The 21,124-nt window shown below is 47.6% G+C and overlaps 2 protein-coding genes across 2 annotated transcripts in view; both read right to left on the bottom strand.

Moving 5' to 3' along the window:
* LOC307220555 (lymphocyte antigen 6E-like) overlaps positions 1 to 21,124 on the bottom strand; it is a 132,406-nt gene that overhangs the window by 2,156 nt on the left and 109,126 nt on the right. The gene's annotated exons all lie outside the window — the stretch shown is intronic.
* Positions 173 to 16,003, bottom strand: LOC307220548 (lymphocyte antigen 6E-like). The gene is made up of 3 exons (XM_079984569.1): positions 15,685 to 16,003; positions 3,355 to 3,474; positions 173 to 1,459 (listed from the first exon to the last, which is right to left on the bottom strand). Exons 1-3 carry the CDS (start codon positions 15,734 to 15,736, stop codon positions 1,251 to 1,253), a joined length of 381 nt encoding a protein of 126 aa, XP_079840695.1. The 5' UTR covers positions 15,737 to 16,003; the 3' UTR covers positions 173 to 1,250.

The following is a 21,124-nucleotide window of genomic DNA, read 5'->3' on the forward strand; positions in this document are numbered from 1 at the left end:
ACTGTTCAGGGAAGATACTTACCCTTCCCAAGCCAACCTCAAAAATCCTTCCTGGAGTCTGTGTGATGTCCATATTAGCAGTTTTTCTCAGGATATGTTCCAGCGATAAGGTTTCCTTGCACTTCTCCCAACCCCCCCCCCAAAAAAAAACCCATACAATGTTCCTGCCATCTATATGTGTACGTTAATGTATTTATTAGATTTTTAGACCACTTTTCGCTAACTGTCCCCCAAGCCGTTTCCAACAGTAAAAATACAGATTAATAATTATGTGGCGTATCATCCTTGCAAGCTTGGCATGCGATGGTTGTTTACTCTGGAGTAAACCAACCTGTAGGTAAAGCCCACAAGCTGCTTTACTTGCTGCCCTGGTTTCTAGCGAGAGGCTGAGGTGCCCTTTCCCCCCCCCCCCGCAAGTGGGCCTACTCATGAGTAGGAAGCACCCACAACCCACCCATGTTCCTCATTGAACTGCAGCTCATCTTTCCAGCTTGAGGAGACCAGAGGGGGCTTACTCATGAGTAATCCCTGCCCTGTCCATTATGTGCACGGGCTGTAGATGTGGCGCCAGTGGAATGAATGCTCCTTGACTCAGAAAGTGCTCCAAGTCGGTGTGGACAGAGACAGGGCCGTCTTAAGCATATCCGATGCCGTGGTGCAAAGATCCCTCCGGCGCTGGCGCCCTTGCAACTCCAAAACAAGGGAGGGGGTGGTGGAAAATGTCCTCTGCCTCCCCCACTGCCCCGATCCCCGGCATGGTGGATGCAGGAAAACGTGCTGGCAGACATACTCTCCGGCGTCAGTGCGCCTGAGAAGGCTACGCGCCACCTTTGCCAGGAAGCAGGAGGAGGACGACGACCAGGATCAGGGCCGTCTTCAGCAGATGCAGAGGCTTGGGAGGGAAGATGCCCGCCTGCCCGCCATATAGTTGGTGGGGCGCAGCTGGCGGGCATGCAGGAGAGGCCCTAGCTGTCAACTTTTCCCTTTTCTTGCGAGGAATCCTATTCGGAATAAGGGGATTTCCCTTTTTAAAAAGGGAAACATTGGCAGCTGTGGGAGGGAGTCTGCCGGCTCTCAAGGGCGCCCTTGAGAGGCCGGCGCCCTGGCGCACCGCACCACTAACACCAATGGGAAAGACGGCTCTGGGCAGAGAATGAAGTTAACAGGCATGCATTACAAAGCACAGTTTTGCACGTGGGGTGAAAGGTTGGGTTTCTCCCTGGAGGAGAAGTCCTTCCCTCCTTCTGCATCTACAACCTGGCTCCAAAGATGTACAGCAGACTGGCCAAGGTGCCTGCAACCAAGATCAGGGAGCTGCTTTTCACGCCGACAGCCCCGCTTAAGTTGCACAGCTCGGATTTACAGCATTTGATGGAAAAGGCCATGACACCGAGGTCGATGCCTCCTTGGGGGCACATGGGAGAGCAGTATTTGCTGATGGACTGCTTCTTGTTGTCACCTGGAAGGAAGGAAGGAAAGAAATAGGTCCAGTTATTTATATATATATATAAAAAGATGGCCCAAGGAGACAGTTCAAACAGTCAGAATATTTAAAAACTTCTTTATAGTGTGGCAGCATTCATCCTAAATGACCTCGGTCCTGTATACCTGAAGGAGCGTCTCCACCTCCATCGTTCAGCCCGGACACTGAGATCCAGCTCCAAGGGCCTTCTGGCGGCTCCCTCACTGTGAGAAGTAAAGTTACAAGGAACCAGGCAGAGGGCCTTCTTGGTAGTGGCGCCTGCCCTGTGGAACGCCCTCCCTTCAGATGTGAAGGAAATAAGCAGCTATCTTATCTTGAAAATACATCTGAAGGCAGCTCTGTTTAGGGAAGTTTTTACTATTTAATGCTGTATTGTTTTTAACACTCGATTGGGAGCCACCCAGAGTGGCTGGGGAAACTCAGCCAGATGGGCGGGGTATAAATAATAAATTATTATTATTATTATTATTATTATTATTATCCAGCAGTTTATTTCCCTGACTGTTACAGAAAAGTACAGTGGTACCTCGGGTCACAGATGCTTCAGGTTACAGACTCCGCTAACCCAGAAATAGTACCTCAGGTTAAGAACTTTGCCTCAGGATGAGAACAGAAATCACGCAGCGGTGGCGCAGGGGCAGCGGGAGGCCCCATTAGCTAAAGTGGTACCTCAAGTTAAGAACAGTTTCAGGTTAAGAATGGACCTCCAGAACGAATAAAGTACTTAACCTGAGGTACCACTGTATAAGGAGAGTCTACTGGATCAGGCCAGTGGCCATTTGGTCCAGCATCCTATTCTCACAGTGGCTAACCAGATGCCCCCATGGGAAACCCGCAATCAGGATTCGAACACAGGAGCCTTCTCTCCTTCTGTGGTTCCCAGCAGCTGCTATTCAGAGGACCACAGCCATTAAGACCAAAGGTAAAGGTAAAGGCACCCCTGACCATTAAGTCCAGTCGCAGACGACTCTGGGGTTGTGACGCTCATGTCGCTTTAAAGCCCGAGGGAGCCTGCCGATACCACCCTGTAATGCACAGATGTGCTATTTTATGCCCTAAACAAGGTTAATTGCTTGCATGCGCGTGCACACACACACACACCTCTAAGGAAGGAGGGGCCACACCTCCCTTAGGGAGTCAAACGGCTGCCAAACAGCTCTTACTCCTCAAAGAATTTTTTATTGAGGTTGATATAAAGGTAAAGGTAAAGGTACCCCTGCCCGTACGAGCCAGAGCCGCACACGGAAACGCCGTTTACCTTCCCGCTGGTAAGCGGTCCCTATTTATCTACTTGCACCCAGGGGTGCTTTCGAACTGCTAGGTTGGCAGGCGCTGGGACCGAGCAGCGGGAGCGCACCCCGCCGCAGGGATTCGAACCGCCGACCTTTCGATCGGCAAGTCCTAGGCGCTGAGGCTTTAACCCACAGCGCCACCTGCGTCCCTCTGAGGTTGATATAGCGAATGGCAAAGATTTAACTGGATGATTTAATTTAAAGATTGAGGATTGCTTGCGCACACACACACACACACACACACACACACACACACACACAAACTACCACCCATCTGGCTGGATTTCCCCAGCCACTCTGGGCAGCTCCAATTTCCAATTTCCAAAAACTGATAGAAATTATCAAATTCTTCAAAATGAAAGTAAACTATATCGGGAATTTGTAAGACAGAACAAAATCGGACCTGCATAAAACTGGCCCCCTCAAAGGTCAGTACTGCATCCCCTCTGAGGTCTGTGCCCTAGGCAACTCACTCAGATAGGCCAGGTAAAAGTAATCAAGAGGTTGCCGCCTTTGGGACATTTCAATTTAGAGAAAAGGCAAGAATGGTAGAAGTTGACAAAGCTACGCGGCACTCACCGACGCCTCCACCGAAAAACTTGGTGATGCAGTACTGGTCCGAGTCGCTGCAGGCCTTCGGCTTCAGGCAGTTCCAATTGTTTTCCTCGTTCTCACAGTGGAAGCAGGACAGCGATGCCACTGTGAATGGAACACAAAACACGCTCCTTAGGGACAGACCGCAAAGCAGGGGCAGCAATCATAGAAGCTTGGAGTTGGAAGGGGCCACTGGGGGTCATCTAGTCCAACCCCCGGAAATCGCAGGAATCTCAGCTAAAGATAATAATAATAATAATAATAATAATAATAATAATAATAATAATTTATTTATATCCCGCCCTCCCCAGTCAAAGCCGGGTTCAGAGCGGCTAACAACGGTAAAAGTAACACAGTTTACATAAAATCACAATCTATGAATTGAAATACATTCTAAAATCAATTCATTCTAAAATCAATTCAGAATCAAATTAATGGCAACCATTGGGCCACTGGTTCTATGAGGATTACCGAAAGAGGGAGTCAGACTGTGCCTTGGCCAAAGCCCTGGTGGAACAGCTCTGTCTTGCAGGCCCTGCGGAAAGATGTCAAGTCCCGCAGGGCCCTAGTCTCTTGGGACAGAGCGTTCCACCGGATTGGGGCCATGGCCGAAAAAGCCCTGGCTCTGGTTGAGGCCAGCCTAACCTCCCTGTGGCCTGGGTCCTCCAAGATGTTTTTGTTTGAAGAAGGTCCTCCGTGGAACATACCAGGAGAGGTGGTCCCGTAGGTACGAGGGTCCTAGGCCGTATAGGGCTTTAAAGGTCAAAACCAGCACCTTGAACCTGATCCTGTACTCCACCGGGAGCCAGTGCAGCTGGTATAGCACTGGATGAATGTGATCCCGCAGCGAGGATCCAGTAAGGAGTCTCGCCGCGGCATTCTGCACCCGCTGGAGTTTCTGGGTCAGTCTCAAGGGCAGCCCCACGTAGAGTGAGTTACATTAAACCAGTCTGGAGGTGACTGTCATGTGGATCACAGTTGCTAGTTCAGGGCGAGAGAGGTAAGGAGCCAACTGCTTAGCTTGGCAGAGATGGCCACCCAACCTCTGCTTAAAAACCACCAAGGAAGGAGAGTCTACCATCTTCCAAGGTCGTTCATTCTTCAGTCTAGCAGCTCTTGCTGTCAAAAGCTCTTCTCAATGTTGATTGTAAGGAAGAAAATAAGGGGAGACACAGGCAAGCAAGCTAAGGCGTTGTTGTTGTTTAGTCGTTTAGTCGTGTCCAACTCTTCGTGACCCCCTGGACCAGAGCACGCCAGGCACTCCTGTCTTCCACTGCCTCCTGCAGTTTGGTCAAACTCATGCTGGTCGCTTCGAGAACACTGTCCCACCATCTTGTCCTCTGTCGTCCCCTTCTCCTGGTGCCCTCCATCTTTCCCAACATCAGGGTCTTTTCCAGGGAGTCTTTTCTTCTCATGAGGTGGCCAAAGTATTGGAGTCTCAGCTTCAGGATCTGTCCTTCCAGGGAGCACTCAGGGCTGATTTCCTTAAGGATGGAGAGGTTTGATCTTCTTGCAGTCCATGGGACTCTCAAGAGTCTCCTCCAGCACCAGAATTCAAAAGCATCCATTCTTCGGCGATCAGCCTTCTTGATGGTCCAGCTCTCACTTCCATACATCACTACTGGGAAAACCATAGCTTTAACATATATAGAGGGAAACATATATAGAGGGAAACACACTGGGAAAATTCTAATAAAAACTACTTCCCAATGAATTCATCCCTTTGTTGTTGTTTAGTCGTGTCCGACTCATGACCCCATGGACCAGAGCACGCCAGGCACTCCTGTCTTACTCATCCCTTATGGGAGCTAAATTGAGATGGGGATGGGGCGACCAAATGCTCACAAAATTCTCAGGCTTATTGAAACTGAGGTCCATTTTCGGCTTGCTTGCTTTCCTTCTTTCCTCTGAAACATACTAGTCCTCATGACTTCATAGCGCTGGTGGTTGGGCATTGCCCACATGCGATGCCTACAAACCCCAAAACCTTTTAACACTTCGTCATTGCTAAATTGGGACATATAAATACTGCTTGATGTGCACTCCTATGCATGCCTATGCATAAATGTGAGGATAATTATACTGCCCTACGTTACAAGGTTCTGGTATGGAATGATTACTGTCATTATGCGTGCCCTGTGCTTCGAACGCTCAGAAAGCATTGTATAAACCTTGAGGTGTCCTTTATTATACCAGCAAGCTGTAACTGCAGACCCAATTTTCCAGGGACAGTCCCGGATTTACAGAAGCCGCCCCGGTTTCTGATTTGATCCTGGAATGTCCCACATTTCCCCTATTTTCATCAGAGAAACGTTGGAGGGTATGGTAGGACGTCCCTGTTTTCACCTGAAAAATGTTGGAGGGGACGCCTCTATTTTCATTGGAGAAATGTTGGAGGCTGTGTGACCTCAGAGCCAAGGAGATAAGTAACTATACAACTTTTAGAAGACACCTGAAGGCAACCCTGTATAAGGAAGTTTTAAAATGCTTAAAAGGTAAAGGGACCCCTGACCGTTAGGTCCAGTCGTGACCGACTCTGGGGTTGTGGCGCTCATCTCACTTTACTGGCCGAAGGAGCCGGCGTACAGCTTCCGGGTCATGTGGCCAGCATGACTAAGCTGCTTCTGGCGAACCAGAGCAGCGCACGGAAACGCCATTTACCTTCCCACCAGAGTGGTACCTATTTATCTACTTGCACTTTGATGTCCTTTCGAACTGCTAGGTTGGCAGGAGCAGGGACCGAGCAATGCGAGCTCACCCTGTCATGGGGATTCAAACCACCAACCTTCTGATCGGCAAGCCCTAGGCTCTGTGGTTTAACCCACAGTGCCACCAATGTCGCACAAAATGCTTAATGTTATATATATGTTGGAAGCCACACCCAACCCCAGACAGATGGACACGGTATTATTATTATTATTATTAAATAGGACATCCCTATTTTCATCAAGGAAATAATGGAGGATTTGTAACTGAACGATGGACCCTTAAGTAGAACCTAATCACAGTCCATCTCTCTCTCTCTCTCTCTCTCTCTCTCTCTCTCTCTCTCTCCCCACCACCCCAGTAAAACATATGATGCATGATACCACATGCAAAGAGAAGGTTGACAGTAAGTTGCCCTCAAATCAACTACTTTCAGATGGCTCAAGGAACAGAGCCAATCCTCAGGCTGTGTGTAGAGTTAGCTGTAATACTGCTATTCCAACTGCAGGTGGCAGTGTGTCCAACCTAGACAGTGAATCACACTGCTGTTCTAGAATGTAATTTGGCAATAATGCTCCTCAACTATTACGAAACCGCTTGGATCTGGCATCCTCTCTGAAATAACCTGACACGCTGCCAAGCCTACTAGCCAATCTGGTTGAGAGAAAACGCTTGCCTGATTCCCAGTACGTTGATCACTGTTTGTTCATTGTTGTCGTTTCAAGGATCCTGCTCACATCAACCACAGAAATAATACATATACTAATACAACATTTTAATTTTTTTAAAAAAAACACACCAGCCAAAACATATTTTACATTGAAATGTACCAAAAAATAATAAAAGTGTTTATACACACACAGACACACACACACACACACACACACACACACACACACTTTTATTATTTTTGGTACATTTTTAATGTAAAATATATTCCTTATGGCAAATGTATACAGTCATACCTCGGGTTACAGACTCTTCAGGTTGAGTTTTTTCGGGTTGCGTACTGCCAAAACCTGGAAGTACCAGAACGGGTTACTTCCAGGTTTTGGCGGTCGTGCATGCTCAGAAGCTCTAAATCGCCCTTTGCGCATGCGCAGAAGCTCCGAATCGCAACCCACGTCTGCACACACACAGGTTGCATTCGCAACCTGAGCGTCCACTGTATACTATATAAACTTTTTAATATATATATATAGTTATATATACACACACGCAGTATATACATTTGCCATAAGGACAGACCTCCGGAACGGATTGTGGTCATGAGTAGAGGTTCCACTGTGTGTGTGTGTGTGTGTGTGTGTGTGTGTGTGTGTAAAATGTAAACTACAAGAGATTGAAGCAACTAATACATTAAAATTGTTTTTAATATTGTTTTTAATGCTGTAGCCCACCCTGAGACCTTGGAGTGAAGGGCAGGTAAATAAATAATAAATAATAGTAATAAATAAATAATAACACCACCATTTAATCTTCAACCTTTAAATCAAATCACCCAGTTAAATCTTTGCCATTCGCTGTATCAGCCTCAATAAAAAAAAATTCTTTGATGAGTAAGAGCTGTTTGGCAGCTGTTTGACTCCCTCGGGAGGTATGGCCCCTCCTTCCTTGTTGGTTTCTAAGCAGAGGTCAGCTGGCCACCTGTCAGGGATGTTTTAGCAGAGTTTCCTGCACTGCAGGGGGTTGGACTAGATGACCTGGGGGTGTCCCTTCCGACTCTCATTCAATTTTTCTTTAAGGACGATATTCTTTCTGGAGGAAATATAGTTATTAGGGCTTCCTGGTAAGGTAAGAGTCAAGTAGGTCATTTAGTTAGTTAAATTTAATTTAGCTCATTCTTTTTCCCTCTTCACGGGGCAATTCACACAGAATGTCCCTCATTGAAAAGCATGGCAGACAACAAAATGATTTGGACTCCTTGGCAGGTTTTGAATAAACATCCACAATTTTTTAGTTAAAAACATGATAGATAAGGCAATGATATGTACAATGCAGAGCACAATATGTGCAAAGAAACCAGAGAGGGGAGCTGAGGGAATTTCTTGTGGTGGGGGGAGAGGGGAAAAATGTAAATGGTTATATTGATTGATAATTTGTTTCTTAAATTGCTCAATAAAAATATATTTTTTTTAAAAAGAGAAAAGCATGGCAGTCGAGAGCATGTGATATGCAATATGCAACCACGGTACAAGTTGTTTGAGTTCTGATGGTCATTCCGCAACTGCAAGTCAACATTGGATGTCGGCACCATCAGGTGGTAATTGTGCAAGGGTGTGGATGCAACGTGATTAGGACAAAACCCACAGGGATGCGAAACAAATCTATTAATTAAGACAAACCAGGTTTTGAAATGTGGTGCGTGAACTTTCGAATCACACATCATCCTTTCCAAGGCTGAATGTTTCAACAAGTTAAAAGAGGTCGGGCGCCATGCTCTCTGAGGAATGGTCTGGTATAACTCAGAAGTTTACATGCCACACTGACAAATTCTCACAGGGGATTAGATTAGATTTGCTGTAACTCTGCATGAAGCAAAGGAGCATCATTTGTTTCCGAAAGCTCAGGGAGGGAAAGAAAACACTGTTCTTTGGTTTGTGCTTTGTAAGAATACCTATGCCTCCTTGTGTTTTTGAGAGTTATAATAACATGAGAAGCAGCTGCAGGATCAGACCAATGGACCACCTAGTCTAGGGGTACCAGATTTTTTCCAATGAATCCGGGGACACTTTAAATAAACAAACAATACATGTTCGGGACGTTGATGCTGCAGCGATGGCAGTAGCAGAGGGGCAGCCGCCGCCTTGACCTCAACTGCCATGTTAGGATGGGACGCGGGTGGCACTGTGGATTAAACAACTGTGCTGCTTGGGCTTGCAGATCAGAAGGTCGGCGGTTCGAATCCCTGCGACGGGGTGAGCTCCTGTTGCTTGGTCCCTGCTCCTGCCCACCTAGCAGTTCGAAAGCACGTCAAAGTGCAAGTAGATAAATAGGTACCTCTCCGGCGGGAAGGTAAACAGCATTTCCGTGCGCTGCTCTGGTTCGCCAGAAGCGGCTTAGTCATGCTGGCCACATGACCTGGAAAAACTGTCTGCAGAAGCGGACAAACGGCCGCCCCCTCAGCGAGATGAGCGCCGCAACCCCAGAGTCATTCGTGACTGGACTTAATAGTCAGGGGTCCCTTTACCTTTATATATAGGGTGTCTACATACTGCACGGACTGGTTGCATGCCAACATGTGCAAATGGCTTTAGATACCTATTAAGTCCATAAATGAGGGAAGCGGGTGGTGCTGTAGTCTAAACCACTGATCCTAGGGCTTGCTGATCGGAAGGTCAGTGGTTCGAATCCCCGCGACGGGTGAGCTCCCGTTGCTCAGTCCCAGCTCCTGCCCACCTAGCAGTTCAAAAGCATGTCAAAGTGCAAGTAGATAAATAGGTACCGCTCCGGCGGGAAGGTAAAAGGTGTTTCCATGCGCTGCTCTGGCTCGCCAAAAGTGGCTTAGTCATGCTGGCCACATGACCCGGAAGCTATACGCCGGCTCCCTTGGCCAGTAAAGCGAGATGAGTGCCACAACCCCAGAGTCGTTTGCAACTGGACATAACGGTCAGGGGTCCCTTTACCTTAAGTCCATAAATTCCCATATAGCATATATTCAACACAAAAAACAGTGACAATTTGTTGTTGACAAAGGACAGCTGGACATCTAAAGGGCCCCATTACCTTCAGTAGCTGAGGGCCTCATCAAACCTCAATCCGGCCCTGTTCAGAAGCATCGCTGCCTCCAACTGGCAGGGCATAGGCATCCTGGCTAATAGCCATCAGTAGCCCTCTCCCCATCCATGGATTTGTCCAAAGCCATCTAAATCGGCGGCCATATCTGCTTCCTGTGGCAGTGAGTTCCACAGTTTAACTCGCTCTCTGCTCTCACATCAGTCCTGTTTTGTTATGTTTTTCCCAAAGGACAGTGAAAACTATCCAGAGCTTCCAAGCCCTGTTTGTCTAGGCAGCTGCTCTTCCTCCGAAGCACATTAGCACAAGAAGCTGCCCCAGTTTCCATCACACCATGGGAACATCTCTGGGCCATCCGGTTTGCCCTGACTTGCCACGGCGCTGTGCCGGCCTTGCTACATACAAGGGGTGTTGCAAGGTACTTAAACAGGCCCTTGACCCAAATATGTTCATTCATATGGAGAGATGCAAATTCAGGCTTTCAGGAGTTCACATCAGAAAACTATTAGACTGTTTTTCTTTAAAGCCTTCATGAAAATTCATCAGCATTTTAAGTGCAAATTTCTCCTAATGTGGATATTTGTGTATGCAGCTTTGCACTCGCTGGAGTTTGTGGGACTGTTTCAAGGGCAGCCCCACATCGAGCGAATTACAGTAGTCAAGCCTGGAGTTGACCGTCACATGAATCACTGTGGCAGGAAAGGTAAGGGACCAACTGCTTTATCTGGCCAACGCGCCTGGCCAATATCGAACACTGCTTTCCCCAGGAGAAAAGTACCCTATAAACTAAGAAATCTCCTCTGACCTCCCAAGGAAGTGTGAAGCCATACAACACTGCTGTTAGCAGTGTCCCCCTTGGGTAGGCCTCACTTTCCTAGACCGGCTCCCGAACCAACTATTTCCCCAACGTCGTTCGTCGAAGACAGCCAAAACAAGAGCGATGTCTTTGCTCAATCAGCAAGCTTGCTCCGGGCAGGAGAGTTCTGTGGGCAGATGTTTTTGCAAGAAGCACACCTCAGACGGCGATTGCGGGACTTAATGAGCACCTGTTTGGAGCTTGGTGCTGGGGAGATGTCAAAACAACAACAACTGGTGTGCATGAGAACAGAGTGGGAGAGAGAGAGAGAGGTTTGGTGATAAGAAGCAGCAAGGAGGAGTTGAAGGGCATGTGGGGCATAGCATATGCCACCTGAAACTCTCAAGCAGGGAGGGCATTCTCTTTTCTTTTTTTTTTTAATTCTTTTTATTAAGTTTCAGTTACAACAAAAACGTTAAACAAAAAAAAGAAGAAAACCAAAAAAAAAGAAAAACGAGCACACATGACAAAAACAGTTTCAGACATAAAGTTTGACTTCCTTCCCTCCCGATTTCGGGCTTCTTAATATAAAACTCCATTTTCTGCAGCTGGTAATTATAACTGATTTACACATCGTAAGTTTTATAACAGACCTGCTATAGTTTTTAAGTTTCTATGATTTCCTTCAATATAAGCCATAAATTTATTCCAATCGCCAATAAACTTTGTATTTTTTTGGTTTCTAATTTTTTGTGTCATTTTTGCTAATTCAACAAATTCAAATAATCTTGATTGCCACTCCCTCACCGTTGGTATCTTTGTACTTTTCCAATTTTGTGCAATTAGTATTCTGGCTGCTGCTGTCGAATATTGAAACAAAATCTTGTCTTCTTTTTTAATTTCATCCCCAATTATTCCTAGTAAAAAGGCCTCTGGTCTTTTAGGGAAGGTGTATTTAAATATTTTTTTTAACTCATTGTAAATCAAATCCCAAAATTTCTTCACTTCCTCACACGTCCACCACATATGGAAGAAATTGCCTTCTTTTATTTTGCACTTCCAGCAGGCCTTATTTCCTGTTTTATACATCTTCCCTAATTTTACTGGTGTGATATACCACCTATAAATCATCTTTTCCAAATTTTCTCTAAGTGCGACACTTGCCGTAAATTTTATTCCGTCATTCCATAATTTTGACCATTTTTCATACTCTATATTATATCCCACGTCCATTGCCCATTTTGTCATAACCTCCTTTATTTCCTCATCTTTGGTGTCCCATTCCAATAGTATATCATACATTTTAGATAGTAGCTTAGTTTTACCTTCAATTATTTCTATCTGAAATTTGGATTTCTTTTCAGGGGGGGCATTCTCGATAGCGGCACCCACCTTGTGGAACACCCTCCCATCAGATGCCAAAGAGATAAGGAACTATACAACCTTTAGAAGACATCTGAAGACAACCCTGTACGGGGAAGTTTTTAATGTTTGATGTTTTACTATGTTTTTGTATAGGTTGGAAGCTGCCCAGAGTGGCTGGGGAAACCAGTCAGATGGGTAAAGGTAAAGGGACCCCAGTCATGGCCGACTCTGGGGTTGCGGCTCTCATCTTGCTTTATTGGCCGAGGGAGCCGGCGTACAGCTTCCGGGTCATGTGGCCAGCAGGACTAAGCGGCTTCTGGCAAACCAGAGCAGCGCACGGAAACGCCGTTTACCTTCCCGCTGGAGCGGTACTTATTTATCTACTTGCACTTCGTGTCTGCAGACAGTTTTCCGGGTTGTGTGGCCAGCATGACTAAACCGCTACTGGCGCACAGAGGACAATGACAGGTGCCAGAGCACATGGAAACGCCGTTTAATTTCCCGCCACAGCGGTACCTATTTATCTACTTGCACCAGCATGCTTTCGAACGGCTAGGTTGGCAGGAGCCGGGACTGAGCAATGGGAGCTCACCCCGTTGTGGGGATTTGAACCACCAACCTTCCGATCAGCAAGCCCAAGAGGCTCAGTGGTTTAGACCACAGTGCCACCCACATCCCTATCTGGACAGAGACAGCCCAATTCCTGTCATCTATGCTCTGGTAACCTGCAGGTTGGATTACTGCAATGTGTTATACATGGGGCTGCCTCTGAAGATGGTTCAACTGGGGCAGAATTTGGCAGCCAGGTTGCTCATGGAGGAAAGATGGTTTGAACATGTAACACCAATCCTAGTCTGACTGCACTGGTTGCCCATTAGTTTCCGGGCCCAATTCAAAGTGCTGGTTTTGACTTATAAAGCCTTAAACGGCTCAGGACATCAATATCTTAAGGACTGCCTCTTTCTGTATGAACCTTCCCAAACCCTAAGATCATCCTCCAAGACCCTTCTTCGTGTGCCTCCTTCAGAAGAGGGTGGCAAAAAGAGTACTGGTCTTTTCTGTGGTGGCTCCTCGTTTGTGGAATGATCTCCCCGTGGAAGCTCACCTGGTGCCTTCCTTGCATATGTTTAGACGCCAGGCGAAAATATTCCTCTTCAACCAGGCCTTAGGCTTATTAAACAAGCTGGAAGCAATTTCACGCATTGCCCCACCTGAACTCAGTGTGGCAACTTTGGAACCCCCTGCCTCTTGATATCAGGCAGACTCCAATGTTTTCTTTTCGGCTGAAGACATTTGCATTGAGACCAGGCTACCGAGATGTTTAGAAAGTTTGCACTCTGTTTTAATTTGTTTCAGTCTATTCCATTGTGGTTTAAACTTCCTCTATACTTTAAATTATGGTTGCTGATTTTTTTAGTGATAACTTCATAGAGGTCTATCTGAGGCTATTTCCTATGATTAAGCTGCAGATAGATTTTATGAATATTTTTTAAATGTGCAATCTATGTTATACGGCTTGGCTGAGATTCTTTCGCCGCGAGCTGTTTAGCAGAGGATCTGTGGTCCCGAAAAGTACATGGAAAAGGAAGGGAATGATGTTCCTGTGCGCTCAGTCGAGGACTTTGCATTCTCCCTGCACCCCCAACCCACCCAACCATCCTCGCCAAGCCCTGAAGCCACAAGCGATGAGCTCATTGCAAGCCAGGAACAATACTGCCAGCATAATGGCAGAGAAAACCCCCTCCCCATCGCTGCTGATGTCTCAGCTGACCTCATAACTCCTAACTGAAAACAGGCGCCTCTTAGTCATCTCTCCTCTTCCTCGGACAACAAAGGACAATCCAGGGTGTGGCTTTATTGTCTTCCAGAGGCTTGAGCTGCCTGCAGCCATAGCTGACCCCTTTGTTTGAGCTTATCCAGTTCCCAATGACAGGGCTGGGCCCCCTTTTGCAACCCGGAGCCCACATTTGCCTCTGGAAAACCTTTTGAAGGCTGCATGCTGGCGTTGGGCAGGGCCAGTGGCAAAATGCATGCCAATTTTCCCTCTGGTTCACCCTTCGGGTTTCGACACACGCCCCCTCTCTTATCTGGACAATCCGGAGGCGTTGTGGGCATTCAAGGAGAGAGAGACTTTCAAGGAGGCGGGAGGGGTGAAGAAGGGGTGTGTGGACCTCTGTGGGGTGCTATCAGAGCTGCTTTTTAGAGTGAAGGGGGCACAGGGGTGTTGTGTCCTGAACCCTACCCCACAAGGTTGTTGTGGTGATTAAATGAGGAGCAGCAGGTGGCAGAGAACCATGAACACCACCTCAAGCTCCCTGGAGAAATTAATATCAGCCTGGATAGCTCAGTTGGCTAGAGCGTGGTACTGATAACGCCAAGGTTGCAGGTTCGATTCCCCGCATGGGACAACCTGTTCCTGATTTGCAGGAGGGTTCCCTTAATGATTCTATGATTTCAGTGAAAATAGTGAGATATAAACGCATCCGTGATCTTCGAGCACATAAATTTAACGAATGAGATCATAGTAACGAATAAGCAACACAAAACGAAATGACAGCCTCTCCGCCAGTTTTCATCTAGACGTGGCTAGGAAAATGATGAAGGGAAGGGCAATGGCTAAACAGCTGTATAAGATCCCAGGTTGGAGACATCTAGGTGGGGCTTGAGATGAAATCCAAGTGAGAGGCTCCCATATGGAGCTAGAGGGACAAAGGTTCCCAGGCTCAGTGCAAGGCAACTTCCCGAGCTCCTATCTGGGAAGGGTCATACCATTTTGCTCTGAATGGAATCACAGAATTTTTGGGACACCTGGGGATCATCTAGTCCAACCCCATGCAGATGGTCCCTGGTTCAATTGGCGCTGCTCGTCAGTTGAGACCACGCTGGGCGTAATGGTATGACTTGGCATAAGGTAGCTTCCTACATAGTCCTACATATCAGCTCAGTAGGTAGAGCATACTCCTCAGGGTTGTGGGTTCGAGTCTCACATTGGGCAAAAAGATTCCTGCATTGCAGGGGTTGGACTAGATAATCCTTGTGGTCCCTTTCCAACTCTACAGTTCTTTGTCTATGAGTCTATAGCTACCAGCCCTGTTTTAATTAACTGGAAGCTGCTCAGAGTGGATGGAGCAACACAGTCAGATGGACTGTAAATGAATCCCATGAGGACTAGAATCTTGTCTGTTTAGTGGACAAAGTGCCAGAGTGTATCTGCTTTGCAAGCAGAAGGTCTCAAGTTCAGTTTCTGGCATCTCCGGGTTATTTATCTATTTCATAAAACTTGCACACCGCTTGACTGTAGGGAAAAGCCTCAAGGTGGTTCAGGGGGAAAAAAATAGGCAAAGCAATTAAACCATCCCAGGAAAAAAAATTACAGCCGTGATTCCAAACATGCCGAAAGTTAAAACTGCAACAGACGAAAACAAATCAAAACTCGTACCAGCTTCCTAAACATCTTCTGGCGTGGCTTGTCTCAAAAAGAATGTCTTTGGCAGGCGATGAAAAGAATATAGGCGGAAAGAAAACAGGGGAGACACCGGCCTGAGATCTATAGGCAGGGAGTTTCAAAGTTGCCGCCACTCTAAAACGGCTGAGCTCTTCCAGATGCGGTGTGGGTCTTGTACGGCCCCCACCTGAGGCCCTGGGCTGCTGCTGCCAGCCAGTGCAGACCGTACTGAGCTAGGCGAACCTACAAAAGGAGAAAGAAGTCTTACCTCTCTCCACGCAGAGCAGAACTGCCAGCAGCGCGGCGAAGGAAGCCTTCATCCTTGGTGATGGTGCGCTTTGCGGTCCCGGCGGGCAGCTGAGCAGAAAGGGCTTCTCTCCGGGTTAGAGGAACGGCGCTAGGAGCTGCCTGCTCGCGTCGAGGGTGCTGTATAAGGGCTCGGTGGCAGGGGAGGGATCAGGGAGGTGTGGGTTTGAGGAGGAGGTTTCTGCAGCCACTCACCACACTCCGGGATCCCGGATCAACCACAGGGAGGAGGAGGGCGCAAAAGCTCTCCAAAGGGACATTCCAAGCGGCTGCGCTTTGCTCCAGTTCTTTCGCAGACGATGAAAAGAATGCAGATGAGGGCGAAAACAGTAGGACATTCAGCCAATGGGGGAAGGAACAAAGGAGAAAGGGAGAGGCGCACACTCTTTCCAGCTCTGGTCCTCATTTTGTCTGTATTCAGGGCTGGAGAGAGAGAGAGAGAGAGCGCATTCGCTCCAGGATTTCAAAAGGTGGTGTGTGGCCAAACGCGTTGCGTGACTTTGCAAGGACGCACAGAGAAGGGGAAAGGGCAGGAGGGCTCCGGCAGCGCAGCGGGAGAGCAAATGCGCACAAGCTCACGGAATGGCAGGGTTGGCCGGGACCCCCAAAGGTCATCCAGCCCAACCCCCTTGCAACCACGGCTCCGGAAACCCAGGCAGGCGGCCAGCCAACCTCTGCTGAAAGGCCTCCGACGAAGGAGAGTCTGCCACTTTTCCCAAGGCCACAGGACCATAGAAATGTAGAATTGGAAGGGACCCCCAAAGCTCATCTAGTTCAGCCCGCAGCTGAGGAATCCCTGCCAGAATCCCACGGTTATGTTGAATGGCAAGAGAACATAAAGCAGGGCTTTATGTTAGGAGTATGTTAGGTATGTTAGGAGGGCTTCAAAAGCTACCCTGTCCTCAGGTCATGGGGGGGGGGTTATTTATTTACTATGCATTTATTTATACTCAGGGACATGGGTGGCGCTGTGGGTTAAACCACAGAGCCTAGGGCTTGCCGATCAGAAGGTCGGCAGTTCGAATCCCCGCAACGGGGTGAGCTCCTGTTGCTCAGTCCCTGCTCCTGCCAACCTAGCAGTTCGAAAGCACCTCAAAGTGCAAGTAGATAAATAGGTACCACTCAGGCGGGAAGGTAAACGGCGTTTCCTTGCGCTGCTCTGGTTTGCCAGAAGCGGCTTAGTCATGCTGGCCACATGACCCGGAAGCTGTACGCCGGCTCCCTCGGCCAGTAAAGCGAGATGAGCGCCGCAACCCCAGAGTTGGCCACAACTGGACCTAATGGTCAGGGGTCCCTTTACCTTTACCTTTATTTATACTCAAGAGCTCACGGTGACGTACGTGGTTCTCTGCTCCTGTTTTACCCTCACAAAAACCCTGTGAGGCAGGTTAGGCTGCAGGGCAGTGAGATTGAAACCTGGGTCTCTTGGATCAGAGTCTGCCACTTTAACCATTACACCACACTGCCTCTCTCTTTAAAAAAAAATCAAAATCAGAACAGGATTACAGGAAAGTGCCTTATTCCACTGGTGTCATTTGGCTCAGTATTCCTTCTCTCTCTCTCTCTCTCTCCCTCCCTCTCCCTCTCCTTCTCCCTCTCCCTCTCTCCGCAATACAGTGGTACCTTGGGTTAAGAACTTAATTCGTTCTGGAGGTCTGTTCTTAACCTGAAGCACCACTTTAGCTAATGGGGCCTCCTGCTGCTGCCGCGCTGCTGGCACACGATTTCTGTTCTCAACCTTGGGCAAAGTTCTTAACCCGAGGTACTATTTCTGGGTTAGCAGAGTCTGTAACCTGAAGTGTATGTAAGCTGAGATACTAACTGGCAGGAGGCTTTCAGGTAGGGGTCTCTCCCATCCCAGCTGGAAATGTCAAGAATTGCACCTGAGGCCTTCTGCATTCAAGGCAGATGACCTGCCTCTAAACCAGGGGTAGGCAACCTAAGGACCGTGGGTCAGATGCGGCCCAATTGCCTTCTCAATCCGGCCTGCGGACAGTCCAGGAATCAGCGTGTTTTTGCATGAGTAGAATGTGTCCTTTTATTTAAAATGCATCTCTGGGTTATTTGTGGGACATAGAAATTTGTTCATTCCCCCCCCAAAAAAATATAGTCCAGCCCCCCACAAGGTCTGAGGGACAGTGGACCGGCCCCCTGCTGAAAAAGTTTGCTGGCCCCCGCTCTAAGCTATGGACCTCCTATCACAAGCAGAGCCTGAAAAAACAAACTGCCCATTAGTTGGGAAAAGATTCAAGTGAATACCTGTAATCTCCTGGCCTGTTATAAGAACAGAAGATGCAATCCTAGAACAAGAGTATTTACAGTCATACCTCATGTTACGTCCGCTTCATGTTACGTTCTTTCAGGTTACGTCCCGCGGCAACCCGGAAGTACCAGAAAGGGTTACTTGAGGGTTTCGCAGCTCGTGCATGCGCAGACATGCAAAATAACATCATGCACATGCGCAGAAGCGCCGCTGCGGGTTGCGCTCTTTTCATGTTGCAAATGGGCCTCCAGAACGGATCCCGTTCACAACCAGAGGTACCACTGTATAAGTGAGGGTTTTCAAAACAACAAAAAAAGCAGAAAAGAGAATTCAAACGAGAGTAATCATAGCGGGGGGGGGGGGCAGATCAGCTGAACAACCATAAGAACATAAGAGCCTTTTGGATCAGGTCAATGGGTCATCTTAGTGCAACATCCTGTTCTCTCAGTCGGCAACCAGATACGACCACAAGAGTCTTTTCCCCTCCTGCGGTTTTCAAAAGCATTGATGCCTCTGACTTTGTGGAGGCGGAGCAGAGCCATCGTGGCTAATAGCCAGTTCCAGATTCACATATAAGCTAAACAAGCAATGACAAACCTAGACAGCGTCTTAAAAAGCAGAGACATCACCTTGCCGACAAAGGTCGATATAGTTAAAGCCATGGTTTTCCCAGTAGTGATGTATGGAAGTGAGAGCTGGACCATAAAGAAGGCTGGTCACCGAAGAATTGCTGCTTTTGAATTCTGGTGCTGGAGGAGACTCTTGAGAGTCCCATGGACTGCAAGAAGATCCAACCGATCCATTCTGAAGGAAATCAGCCCTGAGTGCTCATTGGAAGGACAGATCCTGAAGCTGAGGCTCCAAGACTTTGGCCACCTCCTGAGAAGAGAAGACTCCCTGGAAAAGACCCTGATGTTGGGAAAGATGGAGGGCACAAGGAGAAGGGGATGACAGAGGATGAGATGGTTGGACAGTGTTCTCGAAGCTACAAACATAAGTTTGACCAAACTGCGGGAGGCAGTGGAAGACAGGAGTGCCTGGCATGCTCTGGTCCATGGGGTCACGAAGAGTTGGACACGACTAAATGACTAAACAACAACAAAAACAAGCTACAGTGGTACCTCTGGTTACGAACTTTAATTCTGGAGGTCAGTCCTTAACCTGAAACCATTCTTAACCTGAGGTACCGCTTTAGCTAATAGGGCCTCCCACTGCTGCTGCTGTCATGCAATTTCTGTTCTCATCCTGGGGCAAAGTTCTTAACCAGAGGTACTATTTCTGGGTTAGCGGAGTCTGTAACCCGAAGTGTTTGTAATCCGAGGTACCACTGTACAGTCATACCTCAGGTTACAGATGCTTCGGGTTGCGCACTGCGCCAAACCTGAAAGTACCGGAACAGAAGCACCAAATTGCAACCCACGTGTGCACAGACGCGGCGCTGCGGGTTGCGGGTGCTGCGGGTTGCAAACGTGCTTCCAGCACTGATCACATTCGCAACCCGAGTGTCCACTGTATAGCTAAGGGCCCTACTCTGTTGGGGGCCCCCAAAAAAATTAAAGGGAAAAAAAACCCTGGATGTACATTTCCAAAATATAAGATGAAAAATAAATAAAATGAAACTTACATACAGCAACAGTGTTTTGTATTGTGTAGGATCCTATGATGTAAGTAATGGCCCCCCCCCCCCGCCTGTTAGCCTGCTCCCTAAAATATCACTGGTTTGCTCATTATGAGTCTAAAGGAACTTTGTTATTGCCAAATGCCAATGTGTTTGCATTATTAAGTTTGTTATGAATAAAAAACCATTTTAAGTCAGAGCTTAACAATTGCAACCTCCAAGTGCAAGCGGTCATAATCCGTGGTCCTCTAGCTTTGCTCAGGTGGAAAGAGGACAAAGTCCCTACCAGAGAGGAATGGCAAACCAAGCTGTTAAGACTACTCCGAAATGGCAAAACTGATCGGAAAGCTCAGGAGCCAAGAAAACAAAAACTTCAATAAAGAAGAGGGGGGGGGGGGAATTATTTAAGAGACCACTGTAAGCAGATGAAAACATTAGCAGGTTTTTAATAACACTTGTAAGGAATGCGGGTGACGCTGTGGGTTAAACCACAGAGCCTAGGACTTGCTGATCAGAAGGTCAGTGGTTCGAATCCCCGCAACGGGGTGAGCTCCCGTCGTTCGGTCCCTGCTCCCGCCAACCTAGCAGTTCGAAAGCACGTCAAAGTGCAAGTAGATAAATAGGTCCAGCGGGAAGGTAAACGGCGTTTCCGTGCGCTGTTCTGGTTCGCCAGAAGCAGCTTAGTCATGCTGGCCACATGACCCGGAAGCTGTATGCCGGCTCCCTCGGCCAATAAAGCGAGATGAGCACCGCAACCCCAGAGTTGGCCATGACCGGACCTAATGGTCAGGGGTCCCTTTACCCTTTAATTAGACTTGTAATGTAGCATTTATCATGGACAATATGGAGAAAGATAAAACACAGATTGTGGAATAATATGCAGTTGAAAAGGTTGACAAAAGGACCCATAGAGGGGATGTTGGGAAGTCTGGAGATTCAGAGAAATCTCTAAATATGGTTATGTATTTGGTATTGTTATAATTTTACACTTGTAAAATCAATTAATATTTTTTTAAAACCTTCCAAGTTGGTTTTAAAGCCATCTCATGGGGAAGTGAGTTCCATAGTTAAATGATGCCCTTTTCTCTGTCCTGAATCTTCCCACATTTGGTTTTCTTGGATGTCCACAAGTTCTGGAACCACCGGAAAAGGCCACACTACCTTCCAAGAAATCTAGCAAAGGGCTTGGTTTCCTACACAACCTCAGAAAGGAGGTTTCAGGAAGGAGGGTTGTGACGTCGCTGAAACTCTTTTAATTATTACTTGTTCTGAAAAGCAAGTTTGCTTCCCTCGTAATGCTAAGGACATAAGGCGAGTGTGCAGGATCCAGTCAATGGCTCATCTAATCTGGCCTCCTCTTCTCACAGTGGCCAACTGGATGCGTCCATGGAAAACCCACAAGCAGATCCGAGCAGCGGATCAGTCTCCCCTCCCATGGTTTCCAACATCTGGCATTCTTAATCATGGCTGCCTCCAGCTGTGGAATGCTTCAAAGCAAACCCAGCTGCAGGAAATAATAAT

This window comes from Podarcis cretensis, assembly GCF_951804945.1.
Source record: "Podarcis cretensis genome assembly, chromosome: 7".
Taxonomy (NCBI): Eukaryota; Metazoa; Chordata; class Lepidosauria; order Squamata; family Lacertidae; genus Podarcis; species Podarcis cretensis.